Source organism: Oncorhynchus tshawytscha, linkage group LG30 (assembly GCF_018296145.1).
Source record: "Oncorhynchus tshawytscha isolate Ot180627B linkage group LG30, Otsh_v2.0, whole genome shotgun sequence".
NCBI lineage: Eukaryota > Metazoa > Chordata > Actinopteri > Salmoniformes > Salmonidae > Oncorhynchus > Oncorhynchus tshawytscha.
Window position 1 is genome coordinate 33,141,394 of NC_056458.1, and position 15,390 is coordinate 33,156,783.

General features: G+C 45.2%; 1 protein-coding gene across 1 annotated transcript in view; it reads right to left on the reverse strand.

Annotated features, from left to right (window-relative positions):
- LOC112228381 (alpha-tectorin-like) overlaps window positions 1–15,390 on the reverse strand; it is a 52,309-nt gene that overhangs the window by 20,985 nt on the left and 15,934 nt on the right. The window contains exons 8-12 of the mRNA XM_024393653.2: window positions 14,692–15,262; window positions 13,780–14,390; window positions 11,442–12,012; window positions 10,575–11,245; window positions 59–743 (exon numbers count right to left, since the gene is read on the reverse strand). Coding sequence (XP_024249421.1) covers window positions 59–743; window positions 10,575–11,245; window positions 11,442–12,012; window positions 13,780–14,390; window positions 14,692–15,262 — 3,109 coding nt within the window. The remainder of the gene's footprint in view (window positions 1–58; window positions 744–10,574; window positions 11,246–11,441; window positions 12,013–13,779; window positions 14,391–14,691; window positions 15,263–15,390) is intronic.

Sequence of the window (15,390 nt, forward strand, 5' to 3'; positions counted from 1 at the left end):
GTAAGCTATTTCTATTGAAGTGTAGTCCCATGTGAGCCTCAATTATTATTGTGCTCACCACAGGGCGTGTCACTTCTCCAGCCTAACACACGCACCCCCTGGGTCTGGCATGTGCTGGTGTAGATCTGCAGCCAGTTGCAAATAGTTTCTGGGGCGCCCTGGTCCAGGCACGTGTCCTGCAGACAGCTCTGGTAAAAGAACGCTGGTGCCACCTTGCTGTGACAGCGTGCAAACACACCACCGCGGTCCGCGATCAGCCCGCACAGACGCACTGCCTCAGGCTCCACAAACACGTACAACCCGTCACCCAGGTGGAATCGGATTCCCGTGTAGCCCCCGCCTTCAACATTGATGCCTCCTCCCTCGACATTTTGGGCCCCATCTTCCACGTTGGCATCCGTGACAAGGAGAGGGGCGTCGACGGCGCCGAGGCCTCTCTCGACCAATCCACAACGTGGGCACGAGTCGCCGCAGCCTACCTGGCAGAAGGTGTCCCGATCGGCCCAGGCCATGCCCCAGTCGTTGGTGGTGAAGGTGGGAGGAGAGGAGAGTGGCATGCCCTGGCACAGGCCGCAGGTTGCGTTGTAGAGGCGTCTGGGCAGCGTGAGCAGGAGCAGGGTGTTCCAGTCGAAGGCTACCTTCAGGCCAAAGTCCGTCTCCAACACCAGCTGCATGCCGAAGGTGAAGATGTGGACCTTCCCTGGTCCCAGCTTCAGAGGCAGGTATAGACGCTCCTTATTCACCTAGGAGATAACATGAGAGAGAGTCATGGCTTTGTGTCTGTGTGTGTGCAGGGACGCCGTATAGGGGGGGAAAGTTAAGATGATTCTAAGGGCCTGTGACTGACAGGGGCCCTAAAAAATTATTAGAACATGAGGTTAATAATTTAATATTGAAAAAAATGTACCTATCATCATTAACATATTTTATTTACAATGTACTAATAAAACTAACAGTTTATTTTTCTTTTCTTGTTTTTGGCTAAAAGTAAACATCCAGTGAGCCTCTGTTTACATGAAATGGTTCTGTCCTGCCCCCAAACTGGGCGGGAAAGGTACTTGCTAGCAGTGAGTGAGGAGTATCATGTCTCGCTTCCTAAAGAAAAATCTGGCTTCCAAAAACTAAAAGAAAGACAGGAGAGAGAAAAGGGCGACAGTATGTTTATTTTTTTATTTAATTTTATTTTTACAGGGAGTGCACATTAATCAACATTTCAGTAAAAGTGCCAGTTTTAGCCAGCCAGCTCATTTTCAACCGCAGTCCCTGGGCAGGTTATAATGTGTCACCCAATTTTTCACAAAGGAAGGTGGGTGTAGACCGTGAGTGGTGGAAATTAACCTGTTAGCTTAGTCCATAGTGAAATATGCTACTTTTCCTCCCCTACATTAGTTACTTAATATTTTCACCGAAAATTCGGAGTGTTTACATATCGCTCCACTATTAATCGACATTTAAACAATGCAGGCAAACCTTTAGCAAGCTAGTCATACTAAATCAGGGATGCTGGCCTTCTAGGCAGAGTTCCTCTGTCCAGTGTCTGTGTTCTTTTGCCCATCTTAATCTTTACTTTTTATTTGCCAGTCTGAGATATGGCTTTTTCTTTGCAACTCTGCCTAGAAGGCCAGCATCCCAGAGTCGCCTCTTCACTGTAGACGTTGAGATGGGTGTTTTTTGCAGGTACTATTTAAGGAAGCTGCCAGTTGAGGACTTGTGAGCCGTCTGTTTCTCAAACTAGACACTCTAATATATTTGTCCTCTTGCTCAGTTGTGCACCGGGGCCTCCCACTCCTCTTTATATTCTGGTTAAAGCCAGTTTGCGCTGTTCTGTGAAGGGAGTAGTACACAGCGTTGTACGAGATCTTCAGTTTCTTGGCAATTTCTCGCATGGAATAGCCTTCAATTCTTAGAACAAGAATAGACTGACAAGTTTCAGAAGAAAGTCTTTGTTCCTAGCCATTTTGAGCCTGTAATCGAATCCACAAATGCTGATGCACCGAATACACAACTAGTCTAAAGAAGGCCAGTTTTATTGCTTCTTTAATCAGCAGCACAGTTTTCAGCTTGCTAACATAATTGCACAAGGGTTTTCTAATGATCAATAAGCCTTTTAAAATGATAAACTAGCTAACACAACTTGCCATTGGAAAACAGGAGTGATGGTTGCTGATAATGGGTCTCTGTACGCCTATGTAGATTTTCCATAAAAAATTAGGCATTTCCAGCTACAATAGATATTTACAAGCACTGTATTTCTGATCAATTTGATGTTATTTTAAAGGATAATGTGCTTTTCAAAAACAAGGACATTTCTAAGTGACCCCAAACTTTTCAACGGTACTGTACACACACAACACACGCACAGTCAAAAGTTTGGACACACCTACTCTCAAGGGTTTTTCTTTATTTTCACTATTTTCTACATTAACAGTGAACACATCAAAACTATGAAATAACACATATGGAATCATGTAGTAACCAAACAAGTGTTAAACAAATGAAAATATATTTCATTTTTGAGATTCTTCAAATAGCCACCCTTTGCCTTGATGACAGCTTTGCACACTCTTGGCATTCTCTCAACCAGCTTCACCTTGAATGCTTTTCCAACAGTCTTGAAGGAGTTCACAAATATGCTGAGTACTTGTTGGCTGCTTTTGCTAAATCTGCGGTCCGACTCATCCCAAACCATCTCAATTGGGTTGAGGTCGGGGGATTGTGGAGGCCAGGACCTCTGATGCAGCACTCCATCACTCTCCTTCTTGGTCAAATAGCCTTTACACAGCCTGGAGGTGTGTTGGGTCATTGTCCTGTTGAAAAACAAATGATAGTCCCACTAAGCGCAAGCCAGATGGAATGAAGTACAGTTGAAGTCAGAAGTTTACATACACCTTAGCCAAATACATTTCAAACAGATTTTTTCACAATTCCTGATATTTAATCATAGCAAAAATTCCTTGTCTTAGGTCAGTTAGGATCGCCACTTTATTTTAAGAATGTGAAATGTCAGAATAATATTTATTTCAGCTTTTATTTCTTTCATCACATTCCCAGTGGATCAGAAGTGTACATGCACTCAATTAGTATTTGGTAGCATTGCCTTTAAATGGTTTAATTTGGGTCAAACTTTTCGGGTAGACTTCCACAAGCTTCCCACAATAAGTCCGGTTTGTAAGCCTCCTTGCTCGCACACGCTTTTTCAGTTCTGCCCATACATTTTCTATAGGATTGAGGTTAGGGCTTTGTGATGGCCACTCCAATACCTTGACTTTGTTGTCCTTAGGTCATTTTGCCACAACTTTGGAAATATTTGCTTGGGGTAATTGTCCATTTGGAAGAGCCATTTGCAACCAAGCTTTAACTTCCTGACGGATGTCTTGAGATGTTGCTTCTATATATCTACATCATTTTCCTTCCTCACGTTGCCATCTATATTGTGAAGTGCACCTGTCCCTCCTGCAGCAAAGCACCCCCACAACATGATGCTTCATGTTTGGGATGGTGTTCTTCGGCATTCAAGTCTCCAACTTTTTCCTCCAAACATAACGATGGTCATTACGGCCAAACAGTTCTATTTTGTTTCATCAGACCAGAGGACATTTCTCCAAAAAGTACCATCTTTGTCCCCATGTGCAGTTGCAAACCATAGTCTGGCTTTTTGTTTATGGCTGTTTTGGAGCAGTGGCTTCTTCCTTGCTGAGCGGCCATTCAGGTTATGTAGATATAGGACTCATTTTATTGTGGATAGAGATACTTTTGTACCTGTTTCCTAAAGGTCTTTTGCTGTTGTTCTGGGATTGAATCGCACTTTTCGCACCAAAGCACGTTCATCTCTAGGAGACAGAACGCGTCTCCTTCCGGAGCGGTATGACGGCTGCGTGGTCCCATGTGTTAATACTTGCATACTATTGTTTGTACAGATGAACGTGGTACCTCCAGGCGTTTGGAAATTGCTCCCAAGGATGAACCAGACATGTGGAGGTCTACAATCTCTTTTCTGAGATCTTGGCTGATTTCTTTTGGTTTTCCCATGATGTCAAGCAAAGAGGCACTGAGTTTGAAGGCAGGCCTTGAAATACATCCACAGCTACACCTCCAATTTACTCAAATTATGTCAATTAACCTATTAGAAGCATCTAAAGCCATGACATAATTTTCTGGAATTTTCCAAGCTGTTTAAAGGCACAGTCAACTTAGTGTATGTAAACTTCTGACCAATTGGAATTGTGATACAGTTAATTATAAGTGGAATAATCTGTTCGTAAACAATTGTTGGAAAAATTACTTGTGTCATGCACAAAGAAGATGTCCTAAACCGGCTTGCCAAAACTATAGTTTGTTAACAAGAGATTGTGGATTGGCTGAAAAATAAGTTTTAATATTTCCAACCTAAGTGTATGTAAACTTCCGACTTCAGCTGCATCGCTGCAGAATGCCCTTGGTAGCCATGCTGGTTTTAAGCTTGCCTTGAGTTTTAAATAAATCACTGATAGTGTTACCAGCAAACCACACACACCTCCTCCTCCATGCGGAGATCATCCGTTCACCAACTCTGTGTCTCACAAAGACACGGCGGGTTGGAACCAAAAATCTGAAATTTGGACACAGACCAAATGGACAGATTTCCACCGGTTTAATATTCATTGCTCAGGTTTCTTGGCCCAAGCAAGTCTCTTCTTATTATTGGTGTCCTTTAGTAGTGGGTTCTTTGCAGCAATTGAACCATGGCCTGATTCAAGCAGTCTACTCTGAACAGTTGATGTTGGGATGTGTCCGTTATTTAAACTCTGAAGCATTTATTTGGGCTGCAATTTCTGAGGCTGGTAACTCTAATTAACTTATCCTCTGCAGCAGAGATAACTCTGGGTCTTCCTTTTCCTGTGATGGTCCTCATGAGAGCCATTTTTATTTTTTACATTTTATTTCACCTTTATATAACCAGGTAGGCTAGTTCTCATTTACAACTGTGACCTGGCCAAAATAAAGCACAGCAAATTGACACATACAACAACAACAGAGTTAAACATGGAATAAACAAACATACAGTCAATAATACAGTAGGAAAAAATATATATATATTTAAAGTCTATATACAGTGTGTGCAAATTAGGTAAGATAAGGGAGGTAAGGCAATAAATAGGCCATGGTGGCGAAGTAATTACAATATAGCAATTAAACACTGGAATGGTAGATGTGCAAAGGAGCAAGATAAATAAATAAATACAGTATGGGGATGCGGTAGTTGGATGGGCTGTTTACAGATGGGCTATTTACAGGTGCAGTGATATGTGAGCTGCTCTGACAGCTGGTGCTTAAAGCTAGTGAGGGAGAAATGAGTCTCCAGCTTCAGTGATTTCTGCAGTTCGTTCCAGTCATTGGCAGCAGAGAACTTGAAGGAAAGGCAGCCAAAAGAGGAATTGGCTTGGGGGGTGACCAGTGAGATATACCTGCTGGAGCGCGTGCTATGTGTGGGTGCTGCTATGGTGACCAGGGAGCTGAGATAAGGCGGGGCTTTACCTAGCAGAGACTTGTAGATGACCTGGAGCCAGTGGGTTTGGCGACGTGTATGAAGTGAGGGCCAGCCAACGAGAGTGTACAGGTCACAGTGGTGGGTAGTATATGGGACTTTGGTGACAAAACAGATGGCACTGTGATAGACTGCATCCAATTTGTTGAGTAGAGTGTTGGAGGTTATTTTATAAATGACATAGCCGAAATCGAGGATCGGTAGGATGGTCAGTTTTACGAGGGTATGTTTGGCAGCATGAGGGAAGGATGCTTTGTTGTGAAATAGGAAGCTGATTCTAGATTTAATTTTGGATTGGAGATGCTTAATGTGAGTCTGGAAGGAGAGTTCACAGTCTAAGTAGTGATGCTGGACGGGCGGGCAGGTGCGGAAAGTGATTGGTTGAAGAGCATGCATTTAGTTTAACTTGCATTTAAGAGCAGTTGGAGGCCACAGAAGGAGAGTTGTATGGCATTGAAGCTCGTCTGGAGGTTAGTTAACACAGTGTCCAAAGAAGGGCCGGAAGTATACAGAATGGTGTCATCTGCGTAGAGGTGGATCAGAGAATCACCAGCAGCAAGAGCGACATCATTGACATGTACAGAGAAGAGAGTCGCCCCGAGAATTGAACCCTGTGGCACCCCCATAGAGACTGCCAGAGTTCCGGACAACAGGCCCTCCGATTTGACACACTGAACTCTATCAGAGAAGTAGTTGGTGAACCAGGCGAGGGAATCATTTGAGAAACCAAGGCTGTTGAGTCTGCTAATAAGAATGTGTTGATTGACCCCTCCTGTCTCAGCCTCCAGTATTTATGCTGCAGTAGTTTATGTGTCGGGGGCTAGGGTCAGTTTGTTATATCTGGAGTACTTCTCCTGTCCTATTTGGTGTCTTGTGTGAATTTAAGTGTGCTCTCTCTAATTCTCTCTTTCTCTCTTTCTTTCTCTCTCTCGGAGGACCTGAGCCCTAGGACCATGCCTCAGGACTACCTGACATGATGACTCCTTGCTGTCCCCAGTCCACCTGGCCGTGCTGCTGCTCCAGTTTCAACTGTTCTGCCTTATTATTATTCGACCATGCTGGTAATTTATGAACATTTGAACATCTTGGCCATGTTCTGTTATAATCTCCACCCGACACAGCCAGAAGAGGACTGGCCACTCCACATAGCCTGGTTCCTCTCTAGGTTTCTTCCTAGGTTTTGGCCTTTCTAGGGAGTTTTTCCTAGCCACCGTGCTTCTACACCTGCATTGCTTGCTGTTTGGGGTTTTAGGCTGGGTTTCTGTACAGCACTTTGAGATATCAGATGATGTACGAAGGGCTATATAAATACATTTGATTTGATTGACAGACTCGAAAGCCTTGGCCAGGTTGATGAATACGGCTGAACAGTAATGTCTCTTATGGATGGCGGTTATGATATCGTTTTGGACCTCGAAATGGTCAGTAATCTGTTTGTTGAGTTGGCTTTCGAAGACCGTAGAAAGGCAGGGTGGGATAGATATAGGTCTGTAGCAGTTTGGGTCTAGAGTGCATCCCCCTTTGAAGAGGGGGATTACCGCTGCAGATTTCCAATCTTTGGGAATCTCAGACGACACGAAAGAGAGGTTGAACAGGCTGGTAATAGGGGTTGCAACAATTTCGACAGATCATTTTAGAAAGAGAGAGTCCAGATTGTCTAGCCCAGCCGATTTTTAGGGGTCCAGATTTTGCAGCTCTTTCAGAACATCAGCTATCTGGATTTGGGTGAAGGAGAAATGGGGAGGCTTGAGCGAGTTGCAGTGGGGAGTGCAGGGCTGTTAACCGGGGTAGGGGTAGCCAGGTGGAAATCATGGCCAGCCGTAGAAAAGTGCTTATTGATATTCTCAATTATAGTGGATTTATCGGTGGTGACAGTGTTTCCTAGCCTCAGTGCAGTGGGCAGCTGGGAGGAGGTGCTCTTATTCTCCATGGACATTACAGTGTCCCAGAACTTTTTTTGAGTTTGTGCTACAGGATGCAAACTTCTGCTTGAAAAAGCTAGCCTTAGCTTTCCTAACTGCCTGAGTTTCATCATAGCTCTTGATGGTTTTTGCGACTGCACTTGAAGAAACTTTCAAAGTTCTTGAAATTTTCCGGATTGACTGACCTTCATGTCTTAAAGTAATGATGGACTGTCATTTCTCTTAGCTTATTTAAAATGTTCTTGCCATAATATGGATGTGATCTTTTACCAAATAGGGCTTTCTTCTGTATACCACCATTACCTTGTCGCAACACAACTGATTGGCTCAAAATGAATTAAGAAGGAAATAAATTCCACAAATTCACTTTTAACAAGGCACACCTGTTAATTGAAATGCATTCCAGGTGACTACCTCATGAAGCTGGTGGAGAGAATACCAAGAGGGTGCAAAGCTGTCAGGGCAAACTGTCTGTGATTTATTTAGAATTCAAGGCACACTTAACCAGCATGGCTACAACACCATTCTGTAGCGATACGCCATCCAATCTTCTTTGTGCTTAATGGGACTATCAATGACCCAACACACCTCCAGGCTGTGTAAGGACTATTTGACCAAGAAGGAGAGAGATGGAGTGCTGTATCAGATGACCTGGCCTCCACAATCCCCCAACCTCAACCCAATTGAGATGGTTTGGGATGAGTTGGACCGCAGAGTGAAGGAAAAGCAGCCAACAAGTGCTCAGCATATGTGGGAACTCCTTCAATACTGTTGGAAAAGCATTCCAGGTGAAGCTGGTTGAGAGAATGCCAAGAGTGTGTAAGCTGTCATCAAGGCAAAGGGTGGCTATTTGTAGAATCTCAAATATATAATATATTTGTGATTTATTTAACACTTTTTTGGTTACTACATGATTCCATAGTTTTGATGTCTTCTAGTATTCTACAATGTAGAAAATAGTAAAAAATAAAGAAAAACCCTGGAATGAGCCAGTGTCCAAACTGTTGACTGGTACTGTATGTTTTTTTTTAGTCACATTTTTTTTTAACAGGACAAATATAACGGAACACGTGCCCTTGTGCCCCCTATGATCATGATGGCTCTGTATGTCTGCTTGTTTGTATTTGTTTGTTTGTGTGTGTTGTCGTGGTAATTTCCTGTATTACTAAATGAGGAGAGTTTACAAACCACACACAAGTCAGAGTTATACTTAAAATTCATCTTTTAATAATATGAGCTTAACCATTGCCCTGTGACTCTCAGATCAATTCAGTGTCTATAAATGAATTCTGAAGGTGTCAACATAATGGCAACTGAGATCTTTTATAGCAAAGATCCACCCCTCTCAACTTACATGACAAACCACAGATCTCAGGAACTCTTCACAAAGGGCCTTTTACTTAAACAATGAGTATCCCATAGCCAGATGGCGTTAGCTATAAATTATCATTCAGTTTGGTCTCTAAAACAAGATTCTAATCTCGTTCCTGGTACTTCATAGTACCAAAACATTACCTCACTATCTGGAATGCTTTTTAGGCTTTATTGGCCAAAGACATTGTAAATCTCCTCTGTCAGTGCTATCTCATAGAGGCCCATCCTCAGTGGAACACTGAACACACAATAGTCGACAGATTCTATTCTGTCGAATAAAACAACCATTCTAATGCAATACAAAGATTATAAAATAATCTTACAAGCACTATAACATAATCTTGCAATTTTCCACGACATCTTCCCATCACATGGTATAACATTTACATTCACATATGAAGAAAAAGTTCAATTCTGACTTCTCCCTTTCTGATATTCTGCATATTACCAGACATGTAAAAGACAACCCTGACCTCCCCTCTCTGGGCCCCAAGTGACTTTTCCCTAGAGAAGAAAGGAAAATACAACTGCCGACAGTATAGTCCAAAAAAAGACACCCTAAGGACAAGTATCTCACATAAGCATATTATGAAAGTAAATAAAACATTTCATTTATCAATGTTACCTAACTAATTCTGATTCAGCCATGACAGTGTGTGTGTGTGTGCATGTTATATCTAGTGGGTGTAAGTGTGAGTGTATAGGATCAAGTGTGTGTATTGTGGTTTTTCTCAGATCTTTGGGTTGGCTTGTGAACCCTTTCCAAATGTCGCTCAGGTCAGCCGTTCCTCTGAGCCCAATCCAGCCCGATAAAAGATGTTGATTGAAATAAGATCCACCCTGAGCCAATCAAAGAGGAATTCACACTTTTCTCCGTTATTCTATAGGCTTGATTAGCAAATAACTCTCCCTTACACGTCCAACCACTGTGACCTTCACAATACATCAGTCACATTGGAAGGATGAATACGCACTGAAATTAAGACATAATAAGAACACATTTCCCCTGTCACTTTTCAGTTGGATTCTCTGAAAGGCATTGGCAAGATTATTGGCCTGTTCCCATTACTTACCACAGAGGTTTCTTCCTAATAAAGTCTAACAAGATTGACTGTGCCTCAAGAGTTTTTCACACTACTGACTCAAACCGAACCAAGCATTACTGAGCATTTCACAAAGGACAATGTGAAATAAAAATATCAGGGCCGGGCCTCCCAGGTGGCGCAGTGGTCTAGGGCACTGCATCGCAGTGCTAGCTGTGCCACCAGAGACTCTGGGTTCGAGCCCAGGCTCTGTCACAGCCGGCCGCAACTGGGAGGTCCATGGGGCGACGCACAATTGGCCTAGCGTCGTCCAGGTTAGGGAGGGTTTGGCCGGTAGGGATATCCTTGTCTCATCGCGCACTAGCGACTCCTGTGGCGGGCCGGGCGTAGTGCGCACTCACCAGGTCGCCAGGTGCAGGGTGTTTCCTCCGACACATTGGTGCGGCTGGCTTCTGGGTTGGATGCGCACTGTGTTAAGAAGCAGTGCGGCTTGGTTGGGTTGTGCTTCAGAGGACGCATGGCTTTCGACCTTCGTCTCTCCCGAGCCCGTACGGGAGTTGTAGCAATGAGACAAGATAGTAACTACTAACAATTGGATACCATGAAATTGGGGAGAAAAGGGAGTAAAAAAATAAATAAATATCAGAGCCAGTACAGTTTGGTTCAGGAGAGGTAGTGTGAAAAGGGAGAGTTAGTGTGAAATCCACTCACCGTGATGGTGTGTTTGTAGCTCCGAGACACCTCAATCTCATAGCCGTAGACCTCCAAGATGAACCCTCTTACCCAGATGGCCTGCCCCGTGTCCCTCTCCTCGTTCCGGGCTGACAGCTTGAAGTGAGGGAAGGTGTCGCTGCTGCTCGTCCCAGGCTGGGTGGCGGGGCTCTGATCCCCATCATCCTCCCCCACCACCTCGGCGTTGCACGCCGTTGTAGCCAGCCTCAAGGTACAGCTGCTCTGTAGCTCGAAGGGCACACCACCAAACGGAAGGAAGTGGCTGTAACCGGCGGCAATGCATAGCGCCTCGGTGCGCGGCTGACAGAAGTAGAGGCCCTCAAGGCCCTCCTGGCAGTACTCGCCCTCCCCACATGGTGCCAGAGTGCAGTAGACGCTGTTGTCCGAGCCGTTGCAGTAGCAGCGCTCTTTGCACTCCCAGTCGGTCCAGAAGGTTTGGTTGGTGGTCAGCTGCCGGCTGCCAAGGTCGAGGCAGCCGCAGTCACTGCGTGCCACGCACTGGCCATCGCGCAGCGCAAAGCCCTCCTCGCATTGGCAACCCTCCTGGCAGGGCAGTGGGCACGGCTCGTCAGGCTCGTCAAGGCCGGCGCAGGTCAGCTGGCACGCGCTAGTGCACTCATCGAAGTGACTGTTCTCTGGACAGGGCAAGGCTGCAGGAAGGAGAGAGAGAAAGGTGGGGGAGAGAGAAAGAAAGAAAGAGAAAAAAGTAGAGAGATAAAGACAGATGTCGAACAGAGACAGAAACAAGAGAAACAAAAAGAATTAGCAGATTCAATGCGAAAAATACATGGTTAGTCAATTACTCAACAACATTCCAAGGTGGTGGTGGTGAGGGGACTAACTCACGGCAATTGGTAGCACTCCTCCAGGCGGCAAGGCCCACCTGGGCGTCCTGACAGGCTGAGGCATACGCCTGCAGCGAAGAGCAGAGCGCCGAGCGGTTTCCCTCCCGCACGCACATGTTGTACAGGCAGTTCCGGAAGAAAGGCGAGGGGTTGACGGCACCGTGGCATGCCAGGAAGGAGCTGTTCCCTGGGTCGTTGATGTTGCCGCACATCCATGGGCTCTGGTAGAGCCGCAGGTCTGTGCACATGCGGTACAGGTCGTCGCAATCGCCGTTACATGTCAGGTCGTCGGCGATGGCCCGCCATCCTTCGGTAAAGAGTTCGGGGGATTCGGCCAGACGGCCGTTGGGTAGACGGAGGTCGTCGCTGGCATTTCCGTTGAAGAGGCCGCACAGGCCACAGGTGGCGTTGTAAAAGAGGGTAGAGAGGGAGATGTTGAGGAAGCCCTGGCGGGTGTAGCGGACTAGGACCAATCCGCTGGACTCCACCACGGTGGCGTTGCCCGGGGCGCGGTAGATCATCAGGGTCTCCAGAGGGTGGATATAAGGTAGTAGTACCGGCTCACCGTTCAGCTGGGAATTAGAGACATCATAACATTGTGTCACAGACTGGTAATAGCAGGGTGAATTCATTTGAATTCAATCACTTTTTGACAGCATCCCTTTTGATTTAAACAAGATTTTCCATACATGTTTGCCCATGGAAGAAGTGGTCAGTAAGTTACTTTTTGGACCTGAATGCAAAAACCAGGAGATAAAGGTGCTCAAAGTTTAACCATTTTGCATATCCCACCATATCTTGAGACAACCATGTTTTTATCACTGGGAAAGATAAATGGTTGAGTTTGATATCATTTAAAAGTTTACAAAATGGGTTTGTCAAACTATTTTATAATAATTTCTTTCAAATATATATATATATATACATATATATATATATATATACACACACACACAGCATTATTTTACCATAAACGTCAATTATCAAACATTTTGTAAATTCTGATTGTTTTCATATTCACGTATGTTGTAGTTTAGACCCCATCATCTGTGGGGGGTTTTTTTGTGCCTGCCATTGGTTGATACAACATGCTCTTGAATACAGGGTGGGTGTCATTTCGATCATAGAAATGTCATTCATAGATTGGACCTATCCCTTCAGACAACTGCAATTTAGCTAGTACACGATTGAAATTGAATTTACATTTTTACTTCGAATTACTACAACAAAGATGGCCGCCGAATCACCCACCGTTGAATGTCAACTTAAATGGTCATGTCTATTCTATTATCTATATTTCTATGATTTCAATAGGTTTCCTATGGAAGATTGACAGTATTATTTGAAACAAAAGATATTCCCATCCAAGTCAACATTCTCTGATGTGTGGACCTCCAACCGTCTTTGTGGTAACCATTTGAAAGTTGAAATGTAAATGTAAATTTAACATTTTTGAAAATGACACCCATCCTGAGCATGACACCCATATTCAAGAGCGTGTTGAGAGCAACCGATGGCGAGCACAACACAAGGTGATGATGTAAAATTAAGTGTAAGCTACAACATATGCGAATATGAAAACTCTAGTTCATGCGTTTTTAGATAATTGATGTTTAAGGTTTAAAAAAAATACAAAAAAACATGTCCAAGAAAAATGATCAAATAATTTGACAACCCTGTTTGTAAGCTTTTAAATCAATCTCAACCGTTTATCTTTTCCAGTGATGACGACATGACATGGTGGGGTATAAGAAATTGGTCAACTTTGAGCACCTTTATCTCCAATATGTCCCTTTCTGAGCACTTATACCATTGGAAAATATTTATGGAAGGTTTCATTCAAATCAAGAGGGGTGTTGTCAAAAAGCGATTTAATTGAAATAGATTTACCCGGCAGCAACATTCAATCACTGTAATGTAGTGTTGGGATATACATATTCCAGCTAAATTACTTTGAGCATGAGAAAGGTATCTCATGATGACATTAGATTTTCAGGGCGAGTTTCCCAGACTCATAATTAGCCTATCCCTGGTGTAAAATTATGTCAAATGGAGTTTCTCCACTGGAAGTGATTCTTAGTCCAGAAGTAAAGCCTAGGTCTGGAAAACCGACCGGCAACGAGGCCCACAATACTGATGCTTTCTGAATACATTTTCAACAGAATCTTTACAGATCTCTTTATCTGTCTGGAGACTCATACGTTTTCTCTCAATCATAAGACTGAGGTAGTACCAAAATAGCCTGGTCCCATACTGTATGTTTTGCATAACAATGAACAAACACAGAGACAAGTTGGCTAAAGCACAAACAGACTGGAGCACCAGGCTATAATACTGACCTTCACTGTGTCAAAGTCCGATCCACCCATCTGGGCCTCCAGGTTGGCCACCCTGACCACCACGGGCCTCATCCAGGCCGGACCCTTGTTCACCAACCGCCGGCCCATCTTCACCTCCACAGCCGACAAGTTGGCCGGCGTCGGCCCGCACGACCTCAGCAGGTAGTAGGAGCTGTCGTCCGGAAAGAACATGGAGGCCCCGTCGAAGGAGGCCGTCACAGCGTTCTGGCCCAGAGAACACACTCCCTCCCTGCGGGGGTAACAACCCAACAGGCCGACCTCCGCCACACACACCTCGCCTTCTCTACACGAGTCGTTGAAGCAGGAGACTTCGCCGTTGGGCCCACAGACACAGCGCAGGGTACACTCTCTGGCCTCGCCAGTGTGGCCCGCCCAAAAAGTGTCGTTGAGGGGGTAGTAAAGGCCGTCACGCTCGCAGCCGCAGTTCTGCCGCCGGACACAGCGGCTGCCACTCAGCACGTAGCCCGGGTCGCACTGGCAGCCCTCGGTGCAGGGGTGGGCACAGTACAGGTGAGCGGTGAGGTCTGAGCAAGAGGCCGGGCAGGCACTGGTGCACACCTGGTAGTGGCTGGACTCAGGGCATGTCAGGGCTGGCAGCAAATCAAAGGAGAAAGAGGATGTTATATTACAAATTATATTAATGAAACATTGTTATGCTGTTATGTGTTAAATGATTACTACTGTAAGTTGTATTATGATATTGTGGGGGCAAAGAAAGAATGAGAGATAAAGACAGCTGTTGGAGTAAGCAATATTAACCACATCTAACAGAAACATCAAATTACATCTTTATTTTCGGGATAAGTAGCTATGAGTCCCTTTCATGTCCAAACAAAACCATTCCTACCCTGACATATGTGGGGGATACATGTGGGACAGAAGAGCACCTACCACAGAAGGTGCGTGATCTCCAGGGTCGTATGGTGACCCCCAGGGCTTGGCAGGCTAAGGCATAGGCCTGGATGGCCTGACAGAGGGTGGTAATGTTGTCCCTGTTGCTGCACATGTCGTAGACACAACTATAGACGAAGGCCGTGGGGTCCACCACTGCCCTGCAGTCCCTGAAAGGCCCGTCTGTCTTGTTGATGAGTCCACAGTAGTCCGGGCGGAAGTAGAACGCCTCGGTCAATGGGTCACAGATACTGCAGTTCTGAGCGCAGCCATCCGTGCAGCGCCAGTCAGCATCCTCTGCCCGCCAGCTGCCACCTAGCTCCACCACGCTCTCGGCCAGTGAGCCGTCGGGCAGCACGGGGTCGTCAGCAGGGTCATCGTTATAGTTACCACACAGGCCGCATGTGTTGTTGAAGTAGGAGCTAGGCAGGGAGATAGAGGCATAGTGCTGCCCGTCGTAAGATACCAAGAGGCCAAAGTCGGTCTCCAGGGCAACAGCAACACCTGACTGGTACACCCTGACCGCACCCAGCTGGAGTTGGACTGGCAGTGTCTTTACCAGCCCATCCACCTGGAAAAGAAAGAGCTAGGAGATTCAGGGCGGATTATGGAGTTTAGTACCACGTAAACACCATATTCGATAACCAATAGACAGGTACACAGAATCTGCTGGTCTTACCTGTCAAACTACCTGATCAG